This window comes from Sander lucioperca, chromosome 10 (genome assembly GCF_008315115.2).
Source record: "Sander lucioperca isolate FBNREF2018 chromosome 10, SLUC_FBN_1.2, whole genome shotgun sequence".
NCBI lineage: Eukaryota > Metazoa > Chordata > Actinopteri > Perciformes > Percidae > Sander > Sander lucioperca.
The window spans coordinates 5,147,376-5,171,671 of record NC_050182.1 but is presented as its reverse complement, the minus strand read 5'-3'; the positions used below and the strand labels follow the sequence as shown (position 1 = coordinate 5,171,671).

At 41.9% G+C, this 24,296-nt stretch overlaps 1 protein-coding gene and 2 long non-coding RNA genes across 12 annotated transcripts in view; 2 read left to right on the top strand and 1 right to left on the bottom strand.

The window, feature by feature from the left end:
* Nucleotides 1-24,296, bottom strand: part of mef2d (myocyte enhancer factor 2d) — a 135,160-nt gene that overhangs the window by 39,834 nt on the left and 71,030 nt on the right. For 7 of the 10 annotated variants that reach the window (XM_031319196.2, XM_031319170.2, XM_031319202.2 and 4 more), the window contains exons 4-5: nt 14,426-14,563; nt 1,734-1,959 (exon numbers count right to left, since the gene is read on the bottom strand). In XM_031319196.2, the coding sequence (XP_031175056.1) occupies nt 1,734-1,959; nt 14,426-14,563 (364 nt within the window). Of the gene's footprint in view, nt 1-1,733; nt 1,960-14,425; nt 14,564-14,708; nt 14,844-24,296 lie in introns of all 10 variants that reach the window. The other 3 variants (XM_031319190.2, XM_036006028.1, XM_031319203.2) reach the window with 1 other exon arrangement.
* LOC116064480 lies at nt 4,852-22,324 on the top strand. Its single transcript, XR_004108539.1, has 3 exons — nt 4,852-4,935; nt 15,840-15,845; nt 22,314-22,324. It is a non-coding gene; the product is annotated as an uncharacterized LOC116064480 (long non-coding RNA).
* Nucleotides 21,135-21,603, top strand: LOC118496026. Its single transcript, XR_004898486.1, has 2 exons — nt 21,135-21,504; nt 21,569-21,603. It is a non-coding gene; the product is annotated as an uncharacterized LOC118496026 (long non-coding RNA).

Genomic DNA, 24,296 nt, shown 5'->3' with positions numbered 1-24,296 from the left:
GACTCAAGTGTGCAAGGACCTTTAGGCTACACAGGTTTAAACTGTCATATGAGAGGACGCTGCTAATTAGCATTTGACGCAATATGAACCACAATTTAAGCAGAGTTTGCAGTGTTCATGCGGCCACTTTGAAGTTCTTTTTCGAGTGTTTTTCTTAGACTGAGAAATCAACAAAAGTAAACTTATAACCATCGAGTTATAAGAGCTGTGTATTTGTTAACACGTCTTAAAGCCACTAAGGTACAGTTGCATTAGACATACATCACGTTTATTTGTAAAATTAAAAAAAAAACCACGATAGGGGAAATGTACAGTGGATCTTCTTCAGCCTGCTGTTTACCTCTGAATGTACAGTAACATGCTATAATCCTTGTTTGCCAACAGATTACTTCTAATACTGGCTGGAAAGATTAGTGTCTTAGATTTATTTTCTCTTTACGTCTTCTATGGAGGAGATGGAGACGGAATGTTTAACACTTGTGTCGACTTCCCGTCGAACATGCAACTTTTTGTTTTTCTGGGTCAAATTTTATTTTTTACGTTTGTCACTTTTTCCGATGTTTTTGTCGATTTTTTCTGCACCTTTTGTCGATTTTGAAGCTTTTTTCCCCCCGACACGTTTGTCACTTTTTTCAACGTTCTTTTATTCATTTTTGTTTTCAAATGCTATAAAATGGAATAAAACATCCACATTCAATGAAAGTAGTGAACTGATTATTTATTTTACTTGTGAAGAATGAAGAGTAATGGTTGTATGGAAGCATCCACGTTATTCTTTATTTTTTTTGAAAATTTGGTTGAAATAAACACAAATTTTTTTTTTGAAAACGGGTCACATTTGAGCCAAGGACAAGAGGAGGGTTTAACACAATACTTGCATGCTTACATGCACATTAAAAGGCATTGCTGGTCATTGTAATATCAGTCTAAGTGATCTTCCATTGAGCTCTTTGGGGGCAGTTTGGACTGAAGGAAGACTTAAAGCCACCAGCATTGGGCGCCTGGATAGCTCAGTTGGTAGAGCGGGCGCCCATGTGTAGAGGATTACTCCTCGACGCAGCCGGCCCGGGTTCGATTCCAACCTGCGGTCCTTTGCTGCATGTCATTCCCCCTCTCTTTCCCCTTTCATGTCTTCAGCTGTCCTATAAAATAAAGGCCTAAAATGCCCCCAAAAAATAATCTTTAAGAAAAAAAAAAAAAAAAGCCAACAGCACTGATTTCAATGTACATACAGACATGGGAGTATTGTTTTAAGGAAGGCTTGAAAAAACGGACTCCATCCTTTAAATGACTGATTTAAATAGAAATCAGAGTTTCTTTGTGTTTTGAAATGTGTCTCCACTTTGCTGTTTGTGCACGGCAACAGAACAGCTGTCACCTAAACAGTGTGTCTGAAGTTTTCTTCTTCTTCAGGTTTATTTGTGGAGAAGTTTCTAAGTTTTTCTCAGTTTTTTTTTTTCTTCTTCTTCCTTCTTCTTCAATTCATGTCAAACTGCCACCGCTGCTTTCAGAAATGCTAAAATCATCAGTTGCTGAGCATCAGAGGCTTTTTCAAGGAGAGCGCTACAAGATCCCTTGGCATTTAAAAGAGTAAATGAAAAATCTGTAATATAATAAAGTGGATGGATAAATCAGCAGCTGAGAGAAGAAAAAAAAAATCATTTATGTGAAAAAGATCCGATTGATTGATTTTTACAGAAAGCAGCCCAGCTGTGTTTCGCCCCGTCTCTTACCTGCGCTGGCTGGTCGCTGTGGTAACCCTGGCGACACGGTGTTCCTCTGCAGAGCCGGTTGCTGTGGCGACAGGAGGCGGGGGTCTGTGAGGGTGGAGGTGACATAGGAGGTGGTGGTGACCAGGGCGCCGCCGGGGTTGTTGCTGAACTGGAGGGCCGCCGCCGCGTTCTGATTGGATACTGGCACGGTGACTGGCATGGAGAAGGTGGGCTGTGGGACTGTGGACTGGGGGAGAGACAGGAAGAAGGCGGGGCTTAGACTGTTGTGTGCCTTCACACACACACACACACACACACACACACACACACACACACACACACACACACACACACACACACGCACAAACGCTCAGTTTCAGCATGCGAGGTGACTTGGTGGAAAGGCCAAAAAGCTGTGCCGCCTTTCACATCTCATGCCAGGTTAGAACTGGTGTCGCAGCAGCGGGTTATTGCGTCGGGTTATTGGTGACATTGCAGCTCCATCCCACCACCCCCAGTGACATGCGCCCATCACCGGGCGTGTTAGGAAACATCCTACTGGGTGTGAGAGCTGGGCCAGGATCTTGGCGTTGGCATTTGCCAATAGGGGGCCCAGTAACAGGGGAAAAGTCAAAATATATATATATTTTTTTTATAGCTTTAAAAATCATTTTAAAATGTAAATTTCTATTCTCATACTTCATCTGAGCTTGTATTTTTTTTTTTTAAGTGTACACATTATTTTATTGTTTGAATAAAAAGTACAGTAAAGTTTAAAAAAATATTCACTCTAATTGCGGGAAAAACTGTTTCCGGTTCCGTTCGTTAGCTAGCCATACGACCACTTTCCTGGGATGCTTTATTCGGGTAGAGCAAATCGGGAAAAAAATCTTAATGGAAAAGAAGAAACAAAACAACAAAGAGGGGCTGGGCTGTAAGTTTCTCTCAGGCCCTTCAAATAAGCCTAAATCAGATGCATTAAAATACCTAAATAAATATATTTGCATAATAATCACATGGGCAGTTAAAAGTAATCTTCTTTATTCACCAAATAAAGTATCCATTTGGAGGGGGCCAGTTAAAATGCAGTATGCCTGGTGTTATCTTTCCATTTAATCCGGCTCTGGTGAGAGCGCCGTCCACGTGAAATACTAGTATCTCAACATCTTGTGCTACTGCAAGGTAGGGCTGCACGCTATGAGGACAATATGGGATAACATTGTTGAATATCGCGATATTACTTGCGATAAATACAGATAGTAAAGTGTACTCAGGTTTGCATTTCTGCTGCTGTCAGTATTCTGCTAAAATACAACAAATGGCTTGTTGAACTTAAAACAAATGAAAGGGAATCATTTCTAACATTCTTGCATGGAACAAATTTAACATTGAATTGAATATAAAAAGCAACACTAAAAAAAGAATGACCGTTTTCTACTCATATTACTAGCAGAAAAAAAAGATCTCCGAGTGTCTTTCGCAATGTGTTTATTACACCAGTTGATGTTGCGATGACGATAAAAAAACGATATATTGTGCAGCCCTACTTAGGCGTAGGGTTGGGCATCGTTTGGATTTTAACAATTCTGATTCCAAGTCCGATTCTTCCTTTCGATTCCGGTTCTTATCGATTCTCGATTCTGATTCTTTGAGGGGTGGAGTAGAAATGGGTGACATGCTTATTTTCACAAATAAGAGGAACGTTTTATTGTAATTCAATGGTGGGTTGCAGTTTTACAGGGCTTTTTCAATGTAAAATAAAGCCACACTGGAGAGCCGCTTACTGATCAATGTTAAATTTGGAACCCATGATCAGATTTGAAACCAAATCCTCCCAACGATTCCAATAAAGAAACGATTCCACTGGAATCGTAATTTCTGAAACGATTCCAAGTGGGAATTGGTTCTCGATGCCCAACCCTACTTAGGCGTTGGCCGGTATATGATTCTGACAGTATGATATCACAGTTTCACGGTATTGCAATCACAGCTTTAAAATGTATTATTTTTTTAAATGTCTGGGTAAAAAAAACATTTTTTTTTCTCCATTGAACACAATGTAGTTTATTTTTAAACACTGCACACTGGCAGGGAGAGGGACTTCTAAAGTACACTTTCTGTCCTTATGTCCACTCATAAAAAAAGCTCATGCCTTAGGAACGGTTTGACAGAAAATGTTAGCGGTTTTGAAACCGTGACTTTTTCAAACCGAGGTATACATTGAAAACGGTAACCGGCCCATGCCTAGCCCTACTGCAAGGCCTAATGTATCATATTACACCTACACCTACATTATTCTTTAAATGGGCGACCTCGTCTCCTGAGTCGACCTGTAAAAGTAGATGACCAGACAGCCCAGGGTCCTGGGAAACGAAAATCAAGGGCAAGAACCTCGGGTTGTCCAGCCAGCCAACCGACCCATTTCACCCTGTTCCAACTCAATCTGAAAGAAGGCCTTCTATATATAGAATATGGGCCAGCGCTGCACTGTACTGTGCTCAAAGTGCCTGGGACCCAGTTTAATGCAGAGGAGGACGAGGGCACCTTCCTACCCTTGATCTCTGCCTCTTTTCCTTCTGCCATGTTTTGTAACTTCTGCTTTTTTTTTTGTTTGAGGGAGGCAGAGAAGAGAGAAAGGGGAACAAAACGGTGAGATGAGTGAGAAGTATGTCTCACCAAAGCTGAGGGAGATGCTATGCTGTATTTGCCAACACTTTATTTTTAGGGTGCAACATCTCTGAATAATTTCCTAATCGTCTTGTAGGAAGTGAAAAGAGCTACGTCATTTGGTCCCAATTATAAGAGACAATAGGGACTTCAGTGTTTCCTCTATGTTGATTTTGTAGTGGCGGCCCGCCACGGCAAAATTTCTGCCGCCACGGTATCAGAAATAGGGAAGACGCACAATGTAGTCGCAGTTGCCTTTTAAATGATCCTGCTGACATAATGCACCCCCTACCGCTCACATTGCTTTTTAACAACAAGTAGAACTATTCAGAGGTTATTGGGCCCGACCAGTTTAACTCCACATACTGTTGTGTTGATGTAGTTTTTATTGTCAAAACGTTCGCTTTCTTCCGAGTTGACTATTAAACGAACAGCTCCACCAAAAACGTCAGCGCAGGGGTGTCCGTTCTAATTGGACAACGTTCAACTTGTCAGTTCTGTCAGCTCATCGTCCTGATATCAAACATCTGGAAACATTAAAACCGTCAGTGAGTCAGTGTAATATAATATACATTGGAAATAGTCTATAGATGTAGTCATTTGGGTTTTGTTGTTCAGACAGACCTGCCCCCACTGCTAAAAACACTGGATTTCCTTATAAAACCTATGGTAAATGGAGGGATGGGCGAGGGGGTGAAGAGTTAAGAGTTAGTGCTGAGGGGACCGAGGTGTGTAAACACCGAGCACACAGCACGAGAGAAGATACATTTATTGTCTGAGGGGGGCCAAGTGGAAAACATTTCACTTTTTAGGTCTTTAGCTCTTATTAACCAGACGGACTGACCAACAGGACGGGACTCAGCGTCTTTGCTCAATTCATTTAGATTGAACACGAGGGAATCCAGCCGTCACCGTTTGTGCTGCTGTTGTGTTATAGAATATTTGAAAAGAAATAAAGAAAACTATACTGTACTGTACATCTGTTGATGCATCTTCTGAATGACTAAAAAGATGAGTCAATAAATATTAGCATCCAGGGCGACAGAGGACAGAGAAGTCAAGTCCTCAGTAATTTGTCATAATGTCATAATAATCCTTATAATAATATAATATAATCCTTATGACATGAACAATTTCAAAAGTTTACATTTTACAACTACATACTTACATTTGACTGTTTATATGAGAAAACTAAGTAGATGAAATGGAAACAAAAATGAATTCAGTATAAGTCGCACATACCATAAAGTAGAAAGTTTAGCATATACAGAAAACATGCATTTAAGTTAAATTAATGAATACAATGTGAAGTTATGTGATTGATTTCAAATACTCTGACAACTGTAGTGAGTTTGGTTGGTGGCTAGTGAAAAATCACTTTGATGGTTTGGGTTCTGCTGGATGAATTAGGATTCATGACCTCAATTATTTCTATTTTCTTATTATTTCATGGTTGCATCAATGTAATTCTAATCAGTCGCTTTTTTACCCAACTTATATTTCTCAAATATTCAATAATGGTCAGCCAAGATAGATGCACGTTGACATCGGAGGATTTGAAAATGAATTCTTGCTGGCTAGTTAGGTTTGTAGGCTTTCTGCAGGTTTCACCAAGTCAAATTTAAGACTTGTTAAGACCTTTTTAAGACCTTTTTGAATGAATTTTAAGACCTATTTCACGACATTAAAGTACAACGAAATGCAGAGTCACAAACGTACTTGCAAAGTAAATAAATGTATTCAACTTGTATAAAAGTGGGACGGAATAATAATAATCTCTACATGTACAGCAAATTATATTTAGAGGAGCTAAAGAAAGAACTACAACCACAGAATTAAATAAAACATTTCAAAGAGCGTTAGAGGTTGCGTTGCATGGACGTGTTTAAAAATATTTAAGAACTAGAACACGATACTTCAGCGGATTCAAGACTTTTTAAGGCCTAAAATTTTGATTTCGAAATTTGAGACCTTTTAAGACCGCGCGGAAACCATGTGTAAAACTTTCTTCAGGCTCTTGACAAGTTCGAAATTTAGTTTAGGAGTTGAGACTCTTTATGGTACCCAAAGTACAGCCATCTCCTTTAGATACCTCTCTTTTCAATTTGCCAGTCTGTAATGGCTATAATTTGTTCTCTTCTCCACAGGACCTCCATGATGGCGACAGCCTCTTGTTGCTAGGAGATTGGTGACATAACCAACAAAACCTCTTCACTCCTTCTCTAAATATGAATTTTAAATGGGTCCTCACCCTGCTCTGCATTGTGCTCCACTGAGCATTAATTTGTGTTTCTGGCAAATTACGAGCGATTTTTACATTTACCCACTCCAACTCCATTTAACATCGATGCTCCTAATAGCAGACAGGAGTCTTAATTAGGTATTGCTTGTCGTCCTGCAGATTTAACACAGAGGCCGGGAGCCTCAGGTAAATAATTGACTAGGAGCTTTACCGGAGGCTCATGTGAGTAAGCTCGAGGACTCTTCTGTGTGAAGAGAACAAAAAGAGGGGAGAGTAAGCTAACCTATTTTCCCTCAGAGGAGCTCTCGCAACAAGGGTGCGTTTCCTGGATGCAAGGGTAAATCAGAATGAATTTAACTCATGGCCTACTTTCCCTTTCCATCCCTCTCGCCCTGGAAGCCTTTGAAAGTTTTTTCTCTTTTTCAAGCAGCTGTGCATGGAAACACAGAGGCAACATGAGAGATTGATTAGTCTATATCCACGCGATCCACTTCGAGGATTGCTCCGGTGCTGGCGGAAATTTCGCCCGATGTCCCTCTTTTTGGCAGGATGTCCGTCACCTTCCTCTTTCTTTGTGTTGGCGTTCTAAAATCCGGTGGATTTTATGAGGACTATGGTTAACTGCTCCTCAGATCTCTGCAGGGTAAATCCAGACAGCTAGCTAGACTATCTGTCCAATCTGAGTTTTCTGTTGCACGACTAAAACAACCTTTGAACGTTACACAGGTTCCACCAAAACAAGTTCCTTCCCGAGGCTATTTTGCAGAGGCACCGTGGCTCTGTCCGGCGCTTAGCGCCACCCAAGACAATTATGATTGGTTTAAAGAAATGCCAATAAACCAGAGCACGTTTTTCTCCCATCCCGGAATGCTGTGTGGACTAGCCAGACCCTCCTCCGCAGCGCTGTGGAGGAAGGTCTGGGCTAGTCCAATTCATTCAAATGAAATATCCTTGTGTGACTTATGGACGGAATCTGAAGACTTTTCTTTTTGATGCTGCCTTTTTTTTTTTTTTAAATCAAGTCATTTCTTACACACTTACATTGTATCTTTTATTCTTGATTCATACCCACTTTACTTTAAAGTGAAATTAAACGCTTCAGTACGGCTGACAAAAATGTCACAATTAATTGGTTATTCATTCTGTAAGCCAAAAACCTGAACACTGAATTAGCAGTGATTACCTGTGCAGCCGAAGCAGCGTTTTTAGTGTCATGTTTCACATTCACACTGGAGACATTCAAGGCGTTCAGCTCGTTGCTACGGGGCACCACTGAGCTAGTTGTTAAGGAGGGAATCTATTTCTTATTCAATTTCCCGACTGAGAAGCTCAGAGCCAGAACAGGATCAAACCACAGACCCCCGGGTAAAAAAAAAAAAGCTCAATTTTTACCCACTTTAACAGTGCCAGTGTAACAGGAACAGAAAGGTTCGCTCGGGGCCCGTCTAGCAGAGTGTCCTGCCCGCTCTCTCTCGCCACTCTCTCCCTATACCCCGGGAGGTATTTCAGTACAAGTAGGATTAAGCTTGTATATCCCGGCCCCTAGCTGTCATGCTGGGGATTATGGTGCAGAGGGGGAGGAGTGGCGGGTGGTGATGTATGCTTCCGTTCCCTGGCGCCCCGTGAAAGGTGTGCCGGGCAAGCCTGGCACGCTGAGAGACTGAAGGGCAGTACGGCGGTGGGGGTGGTGGGGAGAGCTACCCGCTAGCGCCGTTCGGCTAGCATCCAATCGCAAAGCGCCGAGAGCTGCGGCTCTCCAGGGGAGGTAGATTGGATTGTATTGCTTTTGAGAGTTGAGAGGTGGCGTGTTGTCTCTAGCAGGCCTGCTCCGATGGATGCGAGATGACGGCAGTTACTAATACAGCGACAAAGTGTTTGTGTGGGCTACATTTTAAAAAGGAAAAGTCCATTTTTTTCCCCCAACCTGGGTGTTCTTTATGTAGTTTTGTTCATTTATCTACCATACTGTACCGTAAAGTGACAGACAGTTCTTTCCTATGGGTGTTTTTGGCATTAGGGGTTGCATTTCCCTCAATTTGACTACAGATTAGAGCTGCAAAGATGAATCGATTAGTTGTCAACTATGAAATTAATCACCAACTCTTTTCATAATCGAATAACCAGTTTGAAGAACCTCTCTGATTCCAGCTAGTTTCTTCTCTCCTCTGTGACAGTAAACTGAATATCTGAGTTGTGGACAAAACGAGACATTTGAGGACGTCATCTTGGGCTTTGGGGAAACACTGATCCACATTTTTCACATTTTTTTGACATTTTAGAGACCAAACATCTAATCGATTAATCCAGAAAATAATCAACAGATTAATCGACGATGTAACTAATCGTTAGTTGCAGCCCTAGTATAGATATTATGTTTTAACCTTTAACCCTATGTTTTAACACCAACTTCCCTCCTGGATAGGGTTGGCCATCGTTTGTATTTTAACGATTCTGATTCCGGTTCTTATCGATTCTCGATTCTGATTCTTTGAGGGGTGGAATTGAAATGGGTCACATGCTATTTTCACAAATAAGAGGCATTTTTACCGGGCTTTTTCAATGTAAAATAAAGCCACACTAGAGCGCTGCTTACTGTGCTCTAAGGCTGCAACACAACAAGCGCCTGGCCGCTATGGAAACCAAAACTTGCACATGTTAAATTGGGAAGCGATGATCGGATCCTCTAATCCTCTAAACGATTCCAATAAAGAAACTATTCTACTGGAATCATAATTTTTTAAACGATTCCAAGTATCGGATCTCGATGCCTAATCCTACTCCTGGAGACACAATATTTTTTAGGGTTCAGTTATAGACTCTGTCACGCATTGTGGTTGGATTATTTTAACGACAGGGCACTCTTTTTCAAAATGCCCATTATAACCAAAATGACGAGAGGCTATTCAATCGATGCATACATTACATGTTCATATTCATCTCCCTTTTCATAGTACTAGCAGTCCCTGAAAGTTCTACATAGCGCTTGTGTCTCACAGCCAGAGAAGTGGCTAGTAAAAGGTCAAACACGCAGACTTTGGGTCCTATTTTAACGATCTAAGCGCACGGCGTGAAGCGCCTGGCCCAGGTGCGTTTAGGGCATGTCCAAATCCACTTTTGCTAAAAAAGGGTCTGTGCGCCGGGCACATGGTTCAAAAGTGTTGTACTTAGAGTCTGTATTAATCATAGGTGTGTTTGGGGAGTAACATGCAATAAACCAATCAGAGTGTCATCTCCCATTCCCTTTAAAAGCCAGGCGCGTTTGTGCCTTGGCACATTGCTATTATGATGAAGGATTTGCACCGTAATATTTTTATTTGTAATCTTTTGCATGTTTGTGTGCTGCTGCGCTTCCCTGTGTGTGTAACAAGCATAGTGTGCACGAGCCTAGCCGCATTTTACTAATTTGCTGTTAAAATAACAATGAAATGCTGCGCTATTGACTTTAGACTAGGTTTTTGTTGGTCAATGGCGCGATCACTTCCCACTGCCTCAAGACAGCAATACGCCAAGAATGCACCTGAACACACCTCCCTGTAAGACCAGTGTGTGGGCGCACAGATGGGCACAGGTGCATTTGATATTTAAACGACGTGGGCGCTGGACGGTCTTAAAATAGCAAAGACACTTGCGTCAGGCTTTGCGCCACGCTGGGTGCTAGACAGGGCCCTTTGTCTGGTAGTACTGTGTCTCCAGATAAGTTAAGAAATAAACCTATTTAGGTAAAATATCTAAAACTAAAACTAACTAAAACTATGAAAATAAGACCCAGGCTGTTAAAAAGAAACGGGCACTACCACATAGATGATGTTGGGACTAACTTCTATTTAACTCTCCTGCAGAGCCTCAACACGACTGTGTCCCGTCCCGAGTGGCCAATTGGAGTCACGAAGAGGGGGGTGTAAATTGAGCGCTACTCATTAAAGTGACATTAATGGTATTATTGAGCACGGAGAGGAAAAATGAATCATGGAGAAATTGGCACATGAGTGGAGCGGTAAAAGGGGCTTGGCAGAGCGCCAGGCAGGAGGCCGAACCTGGATAATGTCAGGAGCAGAACTACACTGGGACTAAAGGGACCAGTCTTGTATAAAGTATAAAAGCAATACTTGACTAAAAGTACAAGTATCTTACCAAAAAATGACTTTGGTAGAAGTTAAAGTCACCTTTTAGAATATTACTTGAGTAAAAGTCTTAAAAGTGTCTGATATTTACTGTACTTACGTATCAAAAGTAGTTTTCTGAAAATAAATGTAACCCTAACCCTTAAATTAATTAATTATTAGAAGCAAAAGTAACTTTCATTATGAACTTTATAATGACTTCTTCATGGTAAAGCATAATATTCAGGGTGTCCACAGCTTCTTAAACGTCAAATTCAAAGTCTGACATCAACAAAGATAAAAACAGAAACAGAATTTTCATTTTTTTTTTGTGAGGAAGAAATGCGAAAACATTTCTTGCAAGTAACGAGTAACGAAGATGCTGAGGGGAAATGTATCGGAGTGGAAGTATACATTTTTATCTAGGAAATGTAGTGGAGTAAAGTCAAAGTTTCCAGAAGTATAAATAACAAAGTACAGATACGTTAACATTTTTACTTAACTACAGTAACTAATAGGGGCGTTGAAATTAATCATTGCATCGATGCGGACCTGGACCATTCTGCATCGATGCAGCGACAGACCATAATCGATTCATTCCTACTGTTGTTACTTGTTGATTTTTCCGAAGGCTGATTTTTTCGGTTTTTTTGCCTTTTGTGTGTTGTCTGTTATGGTCAGACTCCGCTACATTCAGGAAGTGTCTTTTTTTAAGCCCTGTGTTGTTTTCCTGTCGACCATGAACTTGTTGTCCTTCCAGGTCAAAATTGAGTTTTTGTCGCTTTTGTTCGACGTTTTTGTCGCTTTTTCGGTGCTTTTGACACTTTTTAAAAACGTTTTTGTCATTTATTTTAACGCTTTTTTATGTCAAAGTTTAGTCAGGACACTGTTTTAATACCATTAAAAAAATCTACTTTCAAATGCTATTAAATTGAATAAAACGCCCAAAATGCAATAACCGTAATCATTAATGTTACCTGTGAAGAAAGTTGTATGGCTTCCATACAATGCATGCACCTATGTTATTTTTGGGCAATTTGGTTGAAATGAACCCATATTTCGGATATAAAAAACATTGAAAACGGGTCAAATCTGACCCGAGGAAAACACAACCTTGGGTTAAGAGCAGATACAATAAAAAGGGAAGTTCATACATATCTGACTGCTTGAATTTGTCGATGAAAACCATGTGTAGCAATATATAATAATATTGAGGAGGCGCCAGGATAATCGTAATCGAATAGAATCGTGAGACCAGTGAAGATTCACACCCATAACCAAGTATTTGTACTTTGTTACATTACAACACTGCGAGTGAACCCAGTAATACTGTAAGTAGCGACCGGTTAGAAACTGCACCCTGGTTCTCTCTGTGCTAGGAACAGACTCTGGGGCCCGCAGCGTGTCTGCAATTGCACGCTTGTGTCTTTCGTGTTGCTAAGTATTACACAACCTGTGCCGCCAGCCAAGCAGGAGTCTCAGAGGCACGCTCCAAACGTGTTGATTATTACCATAAAACATGCATTCTTCTTGCGATATCGGTTGCTATGCCAACTTCTGAGAAAACCCAGGGACCTAGTTAGCGCTCCTCGCCCTCTGTTGTTTATTCTTGTTCGGTATTGAACTTGCAGAGGCATCAGAAACAGTGTATGAAAGCCATAATACTCCTGAGGATGCTCTTCACTGTGGTGACTGTAACTTCAGGTGAGTAATCACACTGAAGCATGCCCTACTTGGCTGCTTTTTCTTACTCGCACAACGTTAAACAGAGTCCCTTTTTGTTTTATCAAAACAATATATGAAATCTGTCAGCACAGGTGGACTGCGTTTCCAGTGCACATACATTACATAACGTAACACTTTACTTGAAGGTATCTACATAAGAGTGACATGACAGTGTCATGAACACATGGCAATGTCATGACACATGAACCCTAACTCTAACCCTAACCCTAACAATAACTTGTCATGACAAAAACCCAATGACACTTACTCAAAGAAGTGTTATGTCATAAACGTTTATGACTTGTTTATAATGTTTATGACACGTTCATGACAGTGTCATGTCACTCTTATGTAGATAGATAAGTAAACTGTACCCCACATAACATATTTCAAAACTCTAGAAATGGAAAACTCGCCTCAGAAAAATCAGGAAAAGTTGCTCTGAAGAAAGGAGATTTGTAGCGGAGACAAGTTGTAATAACGTGCTTATAACCGACTAAATAAGTTTAATCCAGTGGTTCCCAAACCTTATTGGTCTGAGGTTCCCCCACCGACAGCCATGTTAGATGAACTTCATCAATTCTTAATACATGCTCCATATGTGAACTCTGTTCATTATGTAAAAGGTTTTCATACAAGTGAACTGTCAACATTCAGGTTGGTTTGGTCAGCCATCGTACTACTACTGAATGTTTCAACCGTTTATCCTTTACTTTTAGCAAACTATTTGAACTGTTCAGTCAGTAGTTTTAGCTAACAATTTCAGCCACTTATGCAATACTTTAAGCTATTTATGCCTACCATTTATTCATAACTTTTAGCTAGCCATTTCAGCCAATTATGCAAAACGTTTAGCTATTTATTTCTACCATTTATGTATTCGTTACTTTCAGCTACCCGTTAAAAATGTTTTTTAATGTGATACATCTGCTACATTCTTTTAATCACATCATAATTTCTTTTTTTCAAATTCTGCTCCACGATCTTTCCATGTACCCCCTGGCACTAGCATAAGTACCCCCTAGGGTACAAGTACCCCCTGGTTGGGAATCACTGGCTTAATCAGCTGACAGAAAGTTAATCTGCTACTATTTTGACAATCGGCATATTTTAAGCAAATATTTGTTTAGCCTTTAAAATGCGAAGCAGCTTCTATGTGTCCTGTATAATAAAAAACATGGAATAGCTTTGGGTTTTTGGATTGCTGGTTGGAATCAACATGGCATTTGAAGACGTCACCACGTCATCTTTTTGTGACATTTTATACACCGACTATGAATCGATCAAACCAATAAATGATCTGCAGATGAATTGATGAGGATAATAATGCTCAGCTGCAGCCCTGAAGTCAGTCAGCTTGGCCTCTCTGCCCTACATTTCCTGCTCAGTCCCACACCATCAGAGGGGGATTGTGGGTAGTGATTTGGTGGGTGGTTGGGTGGGTGGGGGGGAGGAGCTGTTGGTGAGAGGTGATGTGGAGGTGGTGAAGTGGTGTGGGGGGGGGGGATGAAGGCGAGTGCTCTGTGAGTAGTCAGACTGCCATCAGCAGCCGGAAAAACCCTCCGGTTGTCCGGTCAGAGGCATCAGCGGGGCAGGGTTACATAGAGGAGTAGGGCTGGGTACCGAATTCAATACTTTTTAGGCCCTGACCGAATTGCCTCCTTACTATCGAGTATCGCAAATATGCCTCGTCATTCAATACCAAATCTCAATAGCTAAGGAGTAAATCAGCATGCTTCTGCTGGGATCTAATAAAGCTGCTGATTGGCTGTATAATGTTACAAGTCAATAATAATGAAATAAATAATAAATGAAATAAATGAAAAGACGTTTGCCGTTAATGTCTACTGTCTATTGTTTAGGAACCGCTAATCAAAGTCACAGTATGGGTATCGGTACCGGTATTGACATGTTTTGAACGATACCCAGCCCTATAGAGGAGAGGAGGGGAGGGGGGGAGGGGGGGGGACAGTACTCACTGACAGCCTATAGTTCTGCATCATTTTATCAAACTCCTCGTCAATTTTTTTGTATTTCTCCTCAGTGCGGGGGGTGAGGGAGAAGGGCTCCTCGGGGTCTGGGCTCTCAGAGTCCCGGTGCTCTTTCTTGTTCAGAGCCTTTGTTCCCCAAACAAAAAGAAAGAAGAAGAAGAAGAGGGCAGACAGACAGAAAGGAGAGAGGTAGATAGAGTAAAGAGAAGAAGAAATAGAAGAGAAAAAAGGGGTAGGTTAGATAAGGTGACAAAAGTGTGATGGTACTCACGCCGTAGCGTTTGAAGAGGCTGTCCAGGTCCTCCGTCTTGCGGTACTTCTCTTCGTTTAGCGGGCTTTGGTCGATGGAGTCGTCTCCGTCGGGCTCGGGGCTGTTGCAGCCGTTAAAGCCCTTCTTTCGCAACGTCTGAGGCGGTCAGAGAAGGGGGATAGAGGAGCAGAGGGACGCACTTTTACATTTTCATTTCTCATGCACAGTTGGAGGTTACAGAAAAACACATCTACAACTTGAGACAGGTGCGTCGGAGGGGGACAAGCAGGTCCGAAGTTGCAAAGAAAATATATAACTAACTTGAAAAAAAAAATATTTAAAGTTTAATAGTAGGCAACGCTACCGAAATGTTGTCTACTATTAAACTTTATACATTGTTTTGCAAGTTAGACAGGGTGCGGGAGTGCAGAATTAACCACATTGTTTTAAGACTTTGTGAAGCCATTTTCATTTTCACATAAAAACACAAATGACCATCTTGATAGCACCATATCTGCTGACTCCCACGCTGTTTATTGTATAAAAAAAATGGAGCAGTAAAAGTCAGATGGAGCAGTTTGACCATGCTGATGACACACAAGGATTTATTTTTTTTTTTTTTATCTAGCTGTGTGTTTATAGAAGAGGAAAAACATTGCAGAAAAAAACACGTTCTCAACCTCTGATAGTCTTCGATCGATTTCTGAGATCAACGTTCGTAACATCTGCCGCCCGCGTGATGGCAAGTTATTACCCCCTCAATCTGCACTCGCTCAGCCGGCACCAGCAAGGGCTCTCGGAGCAAAAAAAAAAAAAAGGGTGAAGAAAACACAGACTGGAGAAACGCTTTGAAATGAAAGGATGCGGCGTTAGAAAATAATAAATCAGGATCAGCTGTGGCTGCCCACGGCATTTTTTTTTGCATGCCGTGAGAGTATGTATGAACCTGAGCTGCATGTCAGAAGACGCACTGAAGCATCGCACCTCCGAAACATACGGGCCAATCAACAGTGCTGGTAATTGGTGTGAAGCGTTGAGGAAAGTGGTCGAGCGTAGCAAAAAAGGCAAGTGTTGGTGTTAGCGCCACGGCTAACAGCAGTCAGGTTGTGTCAGTGTTAGCACACTTTGGAAAAGAGGGAGAAGAGAAAGGAGGAATGTGTGTGTGTGTGTGTGTGTGTGTGTGTGTGTGTGTGTGTGTGTGTGTGTGTGTGTGTGTGCGTGTGTGCGTGTGTGTGTGTGTGTGTGTGAGAGAGAGCGATAGATGCTCTTATTTTGAGAGGATTCTGCTAAACGAGATTTGCCGTTAAGTAGCTTTGCCCGGTGGGCCTTTGACCACACGGCCAAGCAGCTAGATCCTGGCAGCAAAATGGATCTCAGACTGGAGCTGGAGAGCCTTCTGTGGTCCAAATACAAGCTTTAGGCCCTGAGTGGCGGGAGAAGGGAAAAAGAAAAGAAAATCCCTGGCCTAAGAATCTATCAGTGAAAAGGAAATAGACTTCAGTACACTCCATCTTACCAAGTCCGTTAAATCTGTTTCTGAGTCCTGAAAACCGTATTGTCTTAAAACAAGTGAAGAAATCTGCCAAGTGCGGAAAAAGAATATTACATCTTGTCCCCAAAAGAAATGACCGTCAGTAGCTAAGAGTCAAGTTCGCTGCATTTTAAATCACGATAAAGTACACTTAAATTTTACAAATTGAACCAAGTTGCAAGAATCCCACAGCGCTGGAAGAACAAGACTTTAACCGGCCATTAGGGTTGGGTACCGAACTAAATGAATATTTATTTGATTTAATATGCTGTTTTTCCATTACATGGTCCCTGCTCGACTCGCCTCGACTCTACTTTTTTTTGGTTTTCCATTATGAAAAAAACGCCCTGGTACCTGCTAACAGGTCCTTTTTTTTAGCATCACCTCCGTTGAGGTTCCAAGCGAGCTGAGGCGATACCAAAAGGAGACGTGAAAACCTGCAGACTACTGATTGTCCTGAACAAACCCGCCATTTTTAAATAGTTTAGCCTAGGGATGCACCGATGCATCGGCTGAACGTCGGTAACGGGCGATATTTGCCTCGTTAACTGCCATCGGCCATCGGGGAATAAAAATGACATTCGCCGATGATTATATGTGTCATGAACGCTGTGCTCAGGAGAAACTTTTTTTCCCTCTTTTTATTTGGGCGGGGGGAGAGACCGAGACGGAAGAGGGCACCCGCGCACTCCTCAGTAACTTAGATTAAACAAAGAAGATGGCGGTCGTGTGGCAATATTTTACAGTTTCAGAGAAAGATTAGCGTTTTGCAGTTTGCAATACGTGTTCCATTGAAATTTCAAGAGGAAAGTCATTTAACACAACAAATCTCATTGGACATTTGAGAAGCAGGCACGAGGCGGTGTACGGCGATTACCTGCAAGCTGACCAAAAACGGAAAAATGAAGCCGCCAAGAAAGCGCAAACCCCCGGTAAGACTCAGACTTCAGCTGACACGGCGTTTGAGAAAGCCAAACAGCTGCCTCCAGACAGCGCCAAAGCGAAACAAATTAATAACATAATTTATTTATTTCACTTGTATTTGCATTTACACTTGATGAATTTTTTTTTATTTATCAGAAAAATATTTTTTATTGGGCCATGAAAATAATTAAGTTTTTGTTTATCAGGCTAAAACCACTCAAATAATTTTGTTGGGCAATGTACTGAAACAATCTTTCATTGATTAGTTAGCAGTCAAAGGTTTTTGAATGTTTTTTTTTCAGAAAAGAACTTGTCATAAATAAGGTTATAACTAATGTCAACCAGAAAGTGACATCAAAGGTTGTTTTTGTTTCATAAATTGGTCTGATTGAATTTGTGCTCATTCTAGGATAGTGTGATCAAGAGCCGAAAGACTTGTATGTTTCCGTGGCACAAAAGAAGGAATAAATAACAAAAAGAAAAAACATCGGCCATCGGCCAAGTTGTTATGTTAAACATCGGTATCGGCCCAGAATTTCCCAATCGGTGCATCCCTAGTTTAGCCAGCGGTGGGTTTTTTTGCTGCCTCCAGCTTCTTCTGAAACTAAATGTGAATCACAAACAACAAACCTTCGACATTCTGTGTGTTTGTCGCGTTAGGTCACGGCAGTTTCCTGCGGCGTCGCTTTGACGACCAGATACGCTCGCCTCACGCATGAGGCGGTACTGAATCTGCAATGGAAAATGGAGGGGCACCGTGACTGCGGCGAGCCGGTACTCGCGGTGGGTAAGTGCCAATAGGTTGTAGGGACGGGTTTGGGAGGAGAGAAGGACAGGTCTGATTTTTATTTTTGTTTATTTTGTTTTGAGTGTAAAATGTTCTATATATAATATGTAGTATAAATAGGTTTGGAATCATTTTTACAACTGACATTTTTTGTTATTACAGAGGGAAAGAACCGGAAAAAGGTACCGTTGTGTACCGGAACCAAATTTTGAGATAACGGTATCGGTATCGGTAAAATTGTACTCAAACAGTACCCAACCCTGCCGGCCACACAAGTCATTCTACATGTTTTAGTCCATGTATTCCTTATATCATGGCTAACCATTTTGCGAACCATGTTGGCGTTACTTAAAACACTCTTACTGATTCCAGCTTCACAATTCAGGCGAGTTTTAACGAGTTTTTGCTAACTGATTTTTCACACCGTTTGGGAAATTAATGGACATCAACGGATGTCTAAACCATTCAGAAATCCAAAAACATGACACTATGCATTTGAAAATAGTAAGCTAAAAGGTAGGGATACATCATTTGTAGTATAAACTAACAAAAACACTGGTTAAGGCCTCATTTACAGACGCATATGAATGAGATTTACTAAAGCCCCAGACACACTGACTAGACGGCCGACCCTCGGCAGAAAAGGCAGTCGGACTGATCAGTCTCCCCGAGATGGTCAAAAAAGTTCCTCAGAACACACCAAAGAGACGAGACGTAATACGTCTCCATAACAGCAGGCGGCGCCAAACTGTATTGTCACCCAAAAATGAAAACCGGCAGCTGATTGGACGAACGCGTCACATGGGTCTGGTTTTTCCAGAAATTCAAAGACAGACTGTCATGGCGGCTTGTTCAGAATACGATCTCATGTTGTACTAAAATAGTTCACCGAAACGTGTTTCTGAAAACATTTTAAGCGAGAAATAGGCCGTGCAGTTGCTGAATCTGTCTTCATTTCAGATCAATAAAGGTCAGTTTAAAAGATTCTCGTCAGATTTTGAGAGACTCTAGTCACGCTCATTCCGCTCCCCGTTTTATGGGTTAGCACTCTACCAATCAGATGGGTCATTTGAGTCCGACTGCCAGCAGTGCCCGCCCTCCGATTCAACATGTCAAATCAGCCAAAATGAAGGTCGACGGCCCCTCTGACGGACGACGGCACGGAACACACCGAACAGACTCGAGTCACCGACCTCGCCACACTGTCCAACGGCCGATTGTCGGGTTAGTGTGTCACGACCTTAAGATTTAAACCCCCGTGTTGTCCTCCCGTCGACCGTGCAACTTTTCGTTTTTCTGGGTCAAAATTTAAAACCAAAACTCTTTTTTCAACGTTTTGGTCGTCATTTTCGACACTTTTTTCAATGTTTGAAGTCACTTTTCAGCTGTTTTCTGTCGTTTTTTTCTGCATTTTTTTGACATTTTTGTGGTCGCTTTTCCACATTTTTGAAGCTTTTTCTGACATTTGTCACTTTTTCAATGTTCTTTTATCAATTTTGTTAAATTGTTATCATGCTATAAAATTGAATAAAACAGCCAAATTCAATGAAAGTAGAACTGATCATTGATTTGACTTGTGAAGAGTAATGGTTGTATGGGACCATCCACATTATTACTTTTGACAATTTGTTTGAAAGAAACCATAATTCCGGGTACAGCATATAGAAACTTTTTGAAAATGGGTCGAATTTAACCGGAGGACAACAGGAGGGTTAATAACAACTTCAGATATTATAAGTCACAAAGTACTCTAAGATCATATTCAACACTTCACAAACCCTATATTTCTTTTAATTAAATATGCTGTGTCAAGTGAGAGTGCAGTCGAGTGGTGGTCTGATTAAAACTTAAGAACATGACTCCCGCTGAGCACAATTACTGCTAAGTGAGGATGATTCAACAACATGAAATTCAGCGTCGGAAGTGGAGCCGGCGGGAACTCCTACCTGCGAGAGCTCCTACCTGCGAGAGCTCCCCGACAGAACCCCGAGGAGGCAGAGACAGATTCTTTCAATTTGGGATGAATTAGACTCGGATCCTCGAAAACAGGTGAGGGAGAGAGGGCTGTGATGCCATCTGGATGTCAGCGCAAAGACACTTTCATTTTTATATAACAATGGCGCTCTTTGATAAGAATCTCAGTAAAACTGGAAGCCGTCATTATCATTATTATTATCGTCGCAGTGTCAAGGCGGCGTTTTATCTACCCACAGGAACGGGTTATTAGACAGCATTTGTTCCAACGTGGAGACAGTCGCCTGATTCAGCTGCTCAGTCTGTTCAGAACAAGTCAGCGCTCTGATCTGCAGCTTAATGCTAATTCTTACGCACAGGAGGCGCCACCACTCGCTTTGTTGGCCGCAGTTCATAGGAAACACTCTGCGCTGCGGATATGTGTGTGAGAGTGTGTGTGTGTGTGTGTTCTGACCTAAAAAAAAAAACAGACAGAACAAAGTAACCACAGGAAAAATAAAATATGTAAAAAAAAAAAATAAAACAGCTTTGACATGACAATGACGGCTTGTGGCAGAGGGCTGTTTGGAGGACGTGATCGAGGCGTGGGCCCCCTGCCGTGCCCACTCTCAGGACACAAAGACATAAAGTGACGCCAGACGAAAAATTTGAGGACACCGGAGCCATGTTGGTGCATCCATCACATGCTCATGACACACACGTACTTTAACGCATGACACACATTAAATCTGGTTTTGGCCTTCCACAACCCGTACGTTAACTATCGCAGCCATTAACGGACTGGCCATCTGGAAGTTGGGCAAATGCCAGAAGGGCCGCCTCCCTATGGACCCCTATGGGCCACTACTGATAATTTGTCTTTGGTTAATTTTGAAGTTATTTTATGCATGCAGCCACAAATATTCAAGATTGTACTGCAGTAGGGTGGGTGGAAAGATTCACTCCAAGCTAGCTAGTGACAAAAATAGGGCCGTGTGTTGCACATGCCAGGGCTGTTTTTTGATCCCAGTCCATCACTGATCACAGCCACACAAGTCTAACTCCAAGTCTAACCCTAAGCGTAACCTGAAGGATAGCTCCTGTTTGTTACAACTTTCATATCATTTTATTTTAGGCTTGCCCACCGTCCCCCCTGGGTCACAACCAAACATGCAGAAGCAGCTTTCAGTTTCGATGCACCGCAGATCTGGAATAAACGTCCCAAAAACCCTTGAGATTGGCCCAACGGTTTGCCATTGCTTTTGATTGCTGTCGTCCCTACACTTCGATGCTTCTGAAGACTTTTAAATCTACAGTTTTTTTTTTATGATAGTGGAATTTTCTGTTTAATTTGCTTTGTTGATTAAGCTTGTGTAAAGCACTTTCAATTGCCTTTGTGTCTAAATTGTGCTATATAAAGAAATTGCCTTGCCTATTTTCTAAATTATGAATGGGGTTCCATCTTGGAAAACGTATCCAGTTCCCTTACAACGTGGTATCATGACTTTGCGTAAACATACACGGCGACTTTCTTAAGCCAAGTGGCGTGTTATCTGTACACATTTTGAGCTATCCGCGTGTATGTCTACGCTGTATACAGGGAACGTAAACATACATGCCACGTGGCGTTATCGCCGTCTTATCGCAAGAATAACGTGCTATCGCGAGAACAAAGCTACGGTTGAGTTCAGGAAAAGAAAAACCGGTTGGGTTTAGGAAAAGAAGAACGGGGTTGGCTTTACACAAACAAGAGAGCGAGGAAACGCCACATGCGGGACGCAATCCCCGCTCTCCTGGGTGAAAGTCCTGCGTTGTTTTTCTACGTCCAGAGCCAACCTTTTACAAATTCTCACTTTGTACAATATCTGGGCATGGCAACTACAGATTGCCTAAGGCTAGGGAAAGATCACGGTTCTGGCAAACAATCTAAAATTAGGATAAGGCAACTGAAACACTTGGATAGGGTTAGGGGAAGACTGTCTTCATGGTTCATAAAAAGGCAAACGTTCATTGCAGGAACTCGTCACCCATCTGCCACCCCGAACTTCTCACTGTCACTTCCTGCTTACGTCCTGGCATCATCGGCAATTCAAGTTTGGATGTAAATCACAAACTACAAACTCATCCGATATGGACTGAGCTCCTAGGGATAAAGAGCAGTGGTGTAGTCTAGTTTTTTGTAGTGAGTATATTGTAATTTTTCCCTCCCAGCATTAGACTTGCCCATCCCAGAGCAACAACCCCATAGGTTTTTTGTAATGTTACCACGTAAAGCATCCACCTCATCTGGCTCATGTTCTGTAGTTTCTGTAACGTTAACCTCCGCTGCAGCGGCAGTATAGCTTCAGGGCCAGGCTTACCAAAACACTGAGAGAGCGTAGTCGAAATTTGCTTTCGTTTCATATATATCTACTTTAGTGATTCACATTAGTTCATTAGTTCGGCCAAGCAACCGTGTCGTTGTTCCTAGTGTGAAAGTTCTCTCACAAAACAATCATCGTTACGTAACGGTAGGGCTGGGCAATATGGAGAAAATCAAATATCACGATATTTTTGACCAAATACCTCGATGTCGATACCGCAACGATATTGTAGTGTTGACTATTGGTGCTTTCACAAAATATTTACACAATGAGATTTTTGATAAATAATCATCAGTAATGTGGATATAATGACTAAGTGGGTAAAGGCAAATAACAGAACAGCTAGAACAGTCTGGTAAGTTCAGAAAATGACATCTCTTTACTGTAATGTAGCCTTTAAAACCAGGAAAAGACAACACTTATGTCATATTATGATTATCTAGTCTCATATCACGATATCGATATAATATCCATATATTGCCCAGCGCTACGTAACTGTATCCTTGCGTTTTTTGTAAGTGGGTATACTGAAATCCTTGACCTTTCCTAGTGGGTATACTCCATATACCTGCATATCACGTAGACCACACTGCTGATAAAGAGGGCCTTTAGAGGAGAAAATGTCCACACATTCCAACGCTGTCCTCACTTTAAGACAATGTCTACACAGCACGCTTCCCACTGTCTCACAAGTCTCTGTCTCTCATGTAAACACCAGGTCTGGCCCCTCTTAGTCGATTGGTCGACTTATCAGTCGTTTTGGTCTTAATCAACTAGTCATTTTGTTACCCTTTTTCACGCTGAATGATTTATTTCCAAAATAACTTGTGAGCACATCTCTTGTAAACACAAGATTTAAATTGTTGCTTTTGCACGGTTCTTTGAGGAGAAACTCAGTTTATACAGATCTGACGATTAAATCAACTAATCAACAAAATTATTAGAGTGTTTAAATGTCTTTAGTCGAGGACAGCCCTAGTAAACACATTTCGTGATTACAGTGCAAACATTTCCCTTCTCAGTTTCTTCTTCTCTCTTTGCTCCAACATTTTGTGTTACATTACAGTACACACACACACACACACACACACACACACACACACACACACACACAGTGTAGTCCACTGATCAGCTTGTCTCTCAGTCAGTCAGCCATCTGTTCACCTGTCCGCCGCCTGCCTCTCTCCCTCTCGCTCTATTGTGTTGCCAGGGTAAGAATACCCTGCAGAGCACCGCGCCGGCCTCTGACTGGCTGTGGCTGCTGACAGGCCCCGCCCCCGCCTCCCTCCCTTCCTTCCTTCCCCTCTGGCTCGCTCGCTCGCCCACCCGCCTGTCCGCCCGACCTCTGTTTCCAGCTCTCCGTGAAACGAAAGCTGCTGCTCTCTCCTCTCTCGTCCTCTTTTTGTCTCTCTCTCGCCCAACCATCTCTCGGCCCACCACCTTTAACGCAGCTCTGTCTCTCTCTCTCACATGAAAGTGCAAAGACTCACACACGTCCTTCTGTGTTTTTCGCCCTTAACATCTCTCCTTCTTTCTGTAACGTCTCCATATGTGAGTCCCCCTGCTTCCTCTCATCCTCCTTCTCTCGCCCATCTTTTTCCCACCACTTTCTCTCTCTCTGTGTCCTCTTTTGCCCCCCTCTCTCTCTCTCTTGAACTGTTCCCAGAGCTTTCGCATTGCATTTTCTCTCTCTCTCTTCCCTGCTCCGGTTATGAAACCGCTGTAAAAACACTCCAAGTCTGTAACACCGCATATTAAAACACTAACTCGTCTTTCCAGGGCTGTGTGGTACACAGTGCATGGCAGCACCTGGAACGTCTTCCCTGATTCTTAGTCTTTATTGCACTTTACGAACCAAATTTTGCCATTCTGTTTGTCCATGTTGAAATTCTTTCTCTGTCTGCTCTGCACACACATCTATTGCATGTCTGTCACGAGGAGGGATCCCTTCTCTCGTTCTCTTCTGGAGGTTTCATTGCCCATTTAAACGTTTTTTTTCGTTATCTAAAGCGATGGTCTAAGAGATAGAGATATTAAGATATTCAGACTGT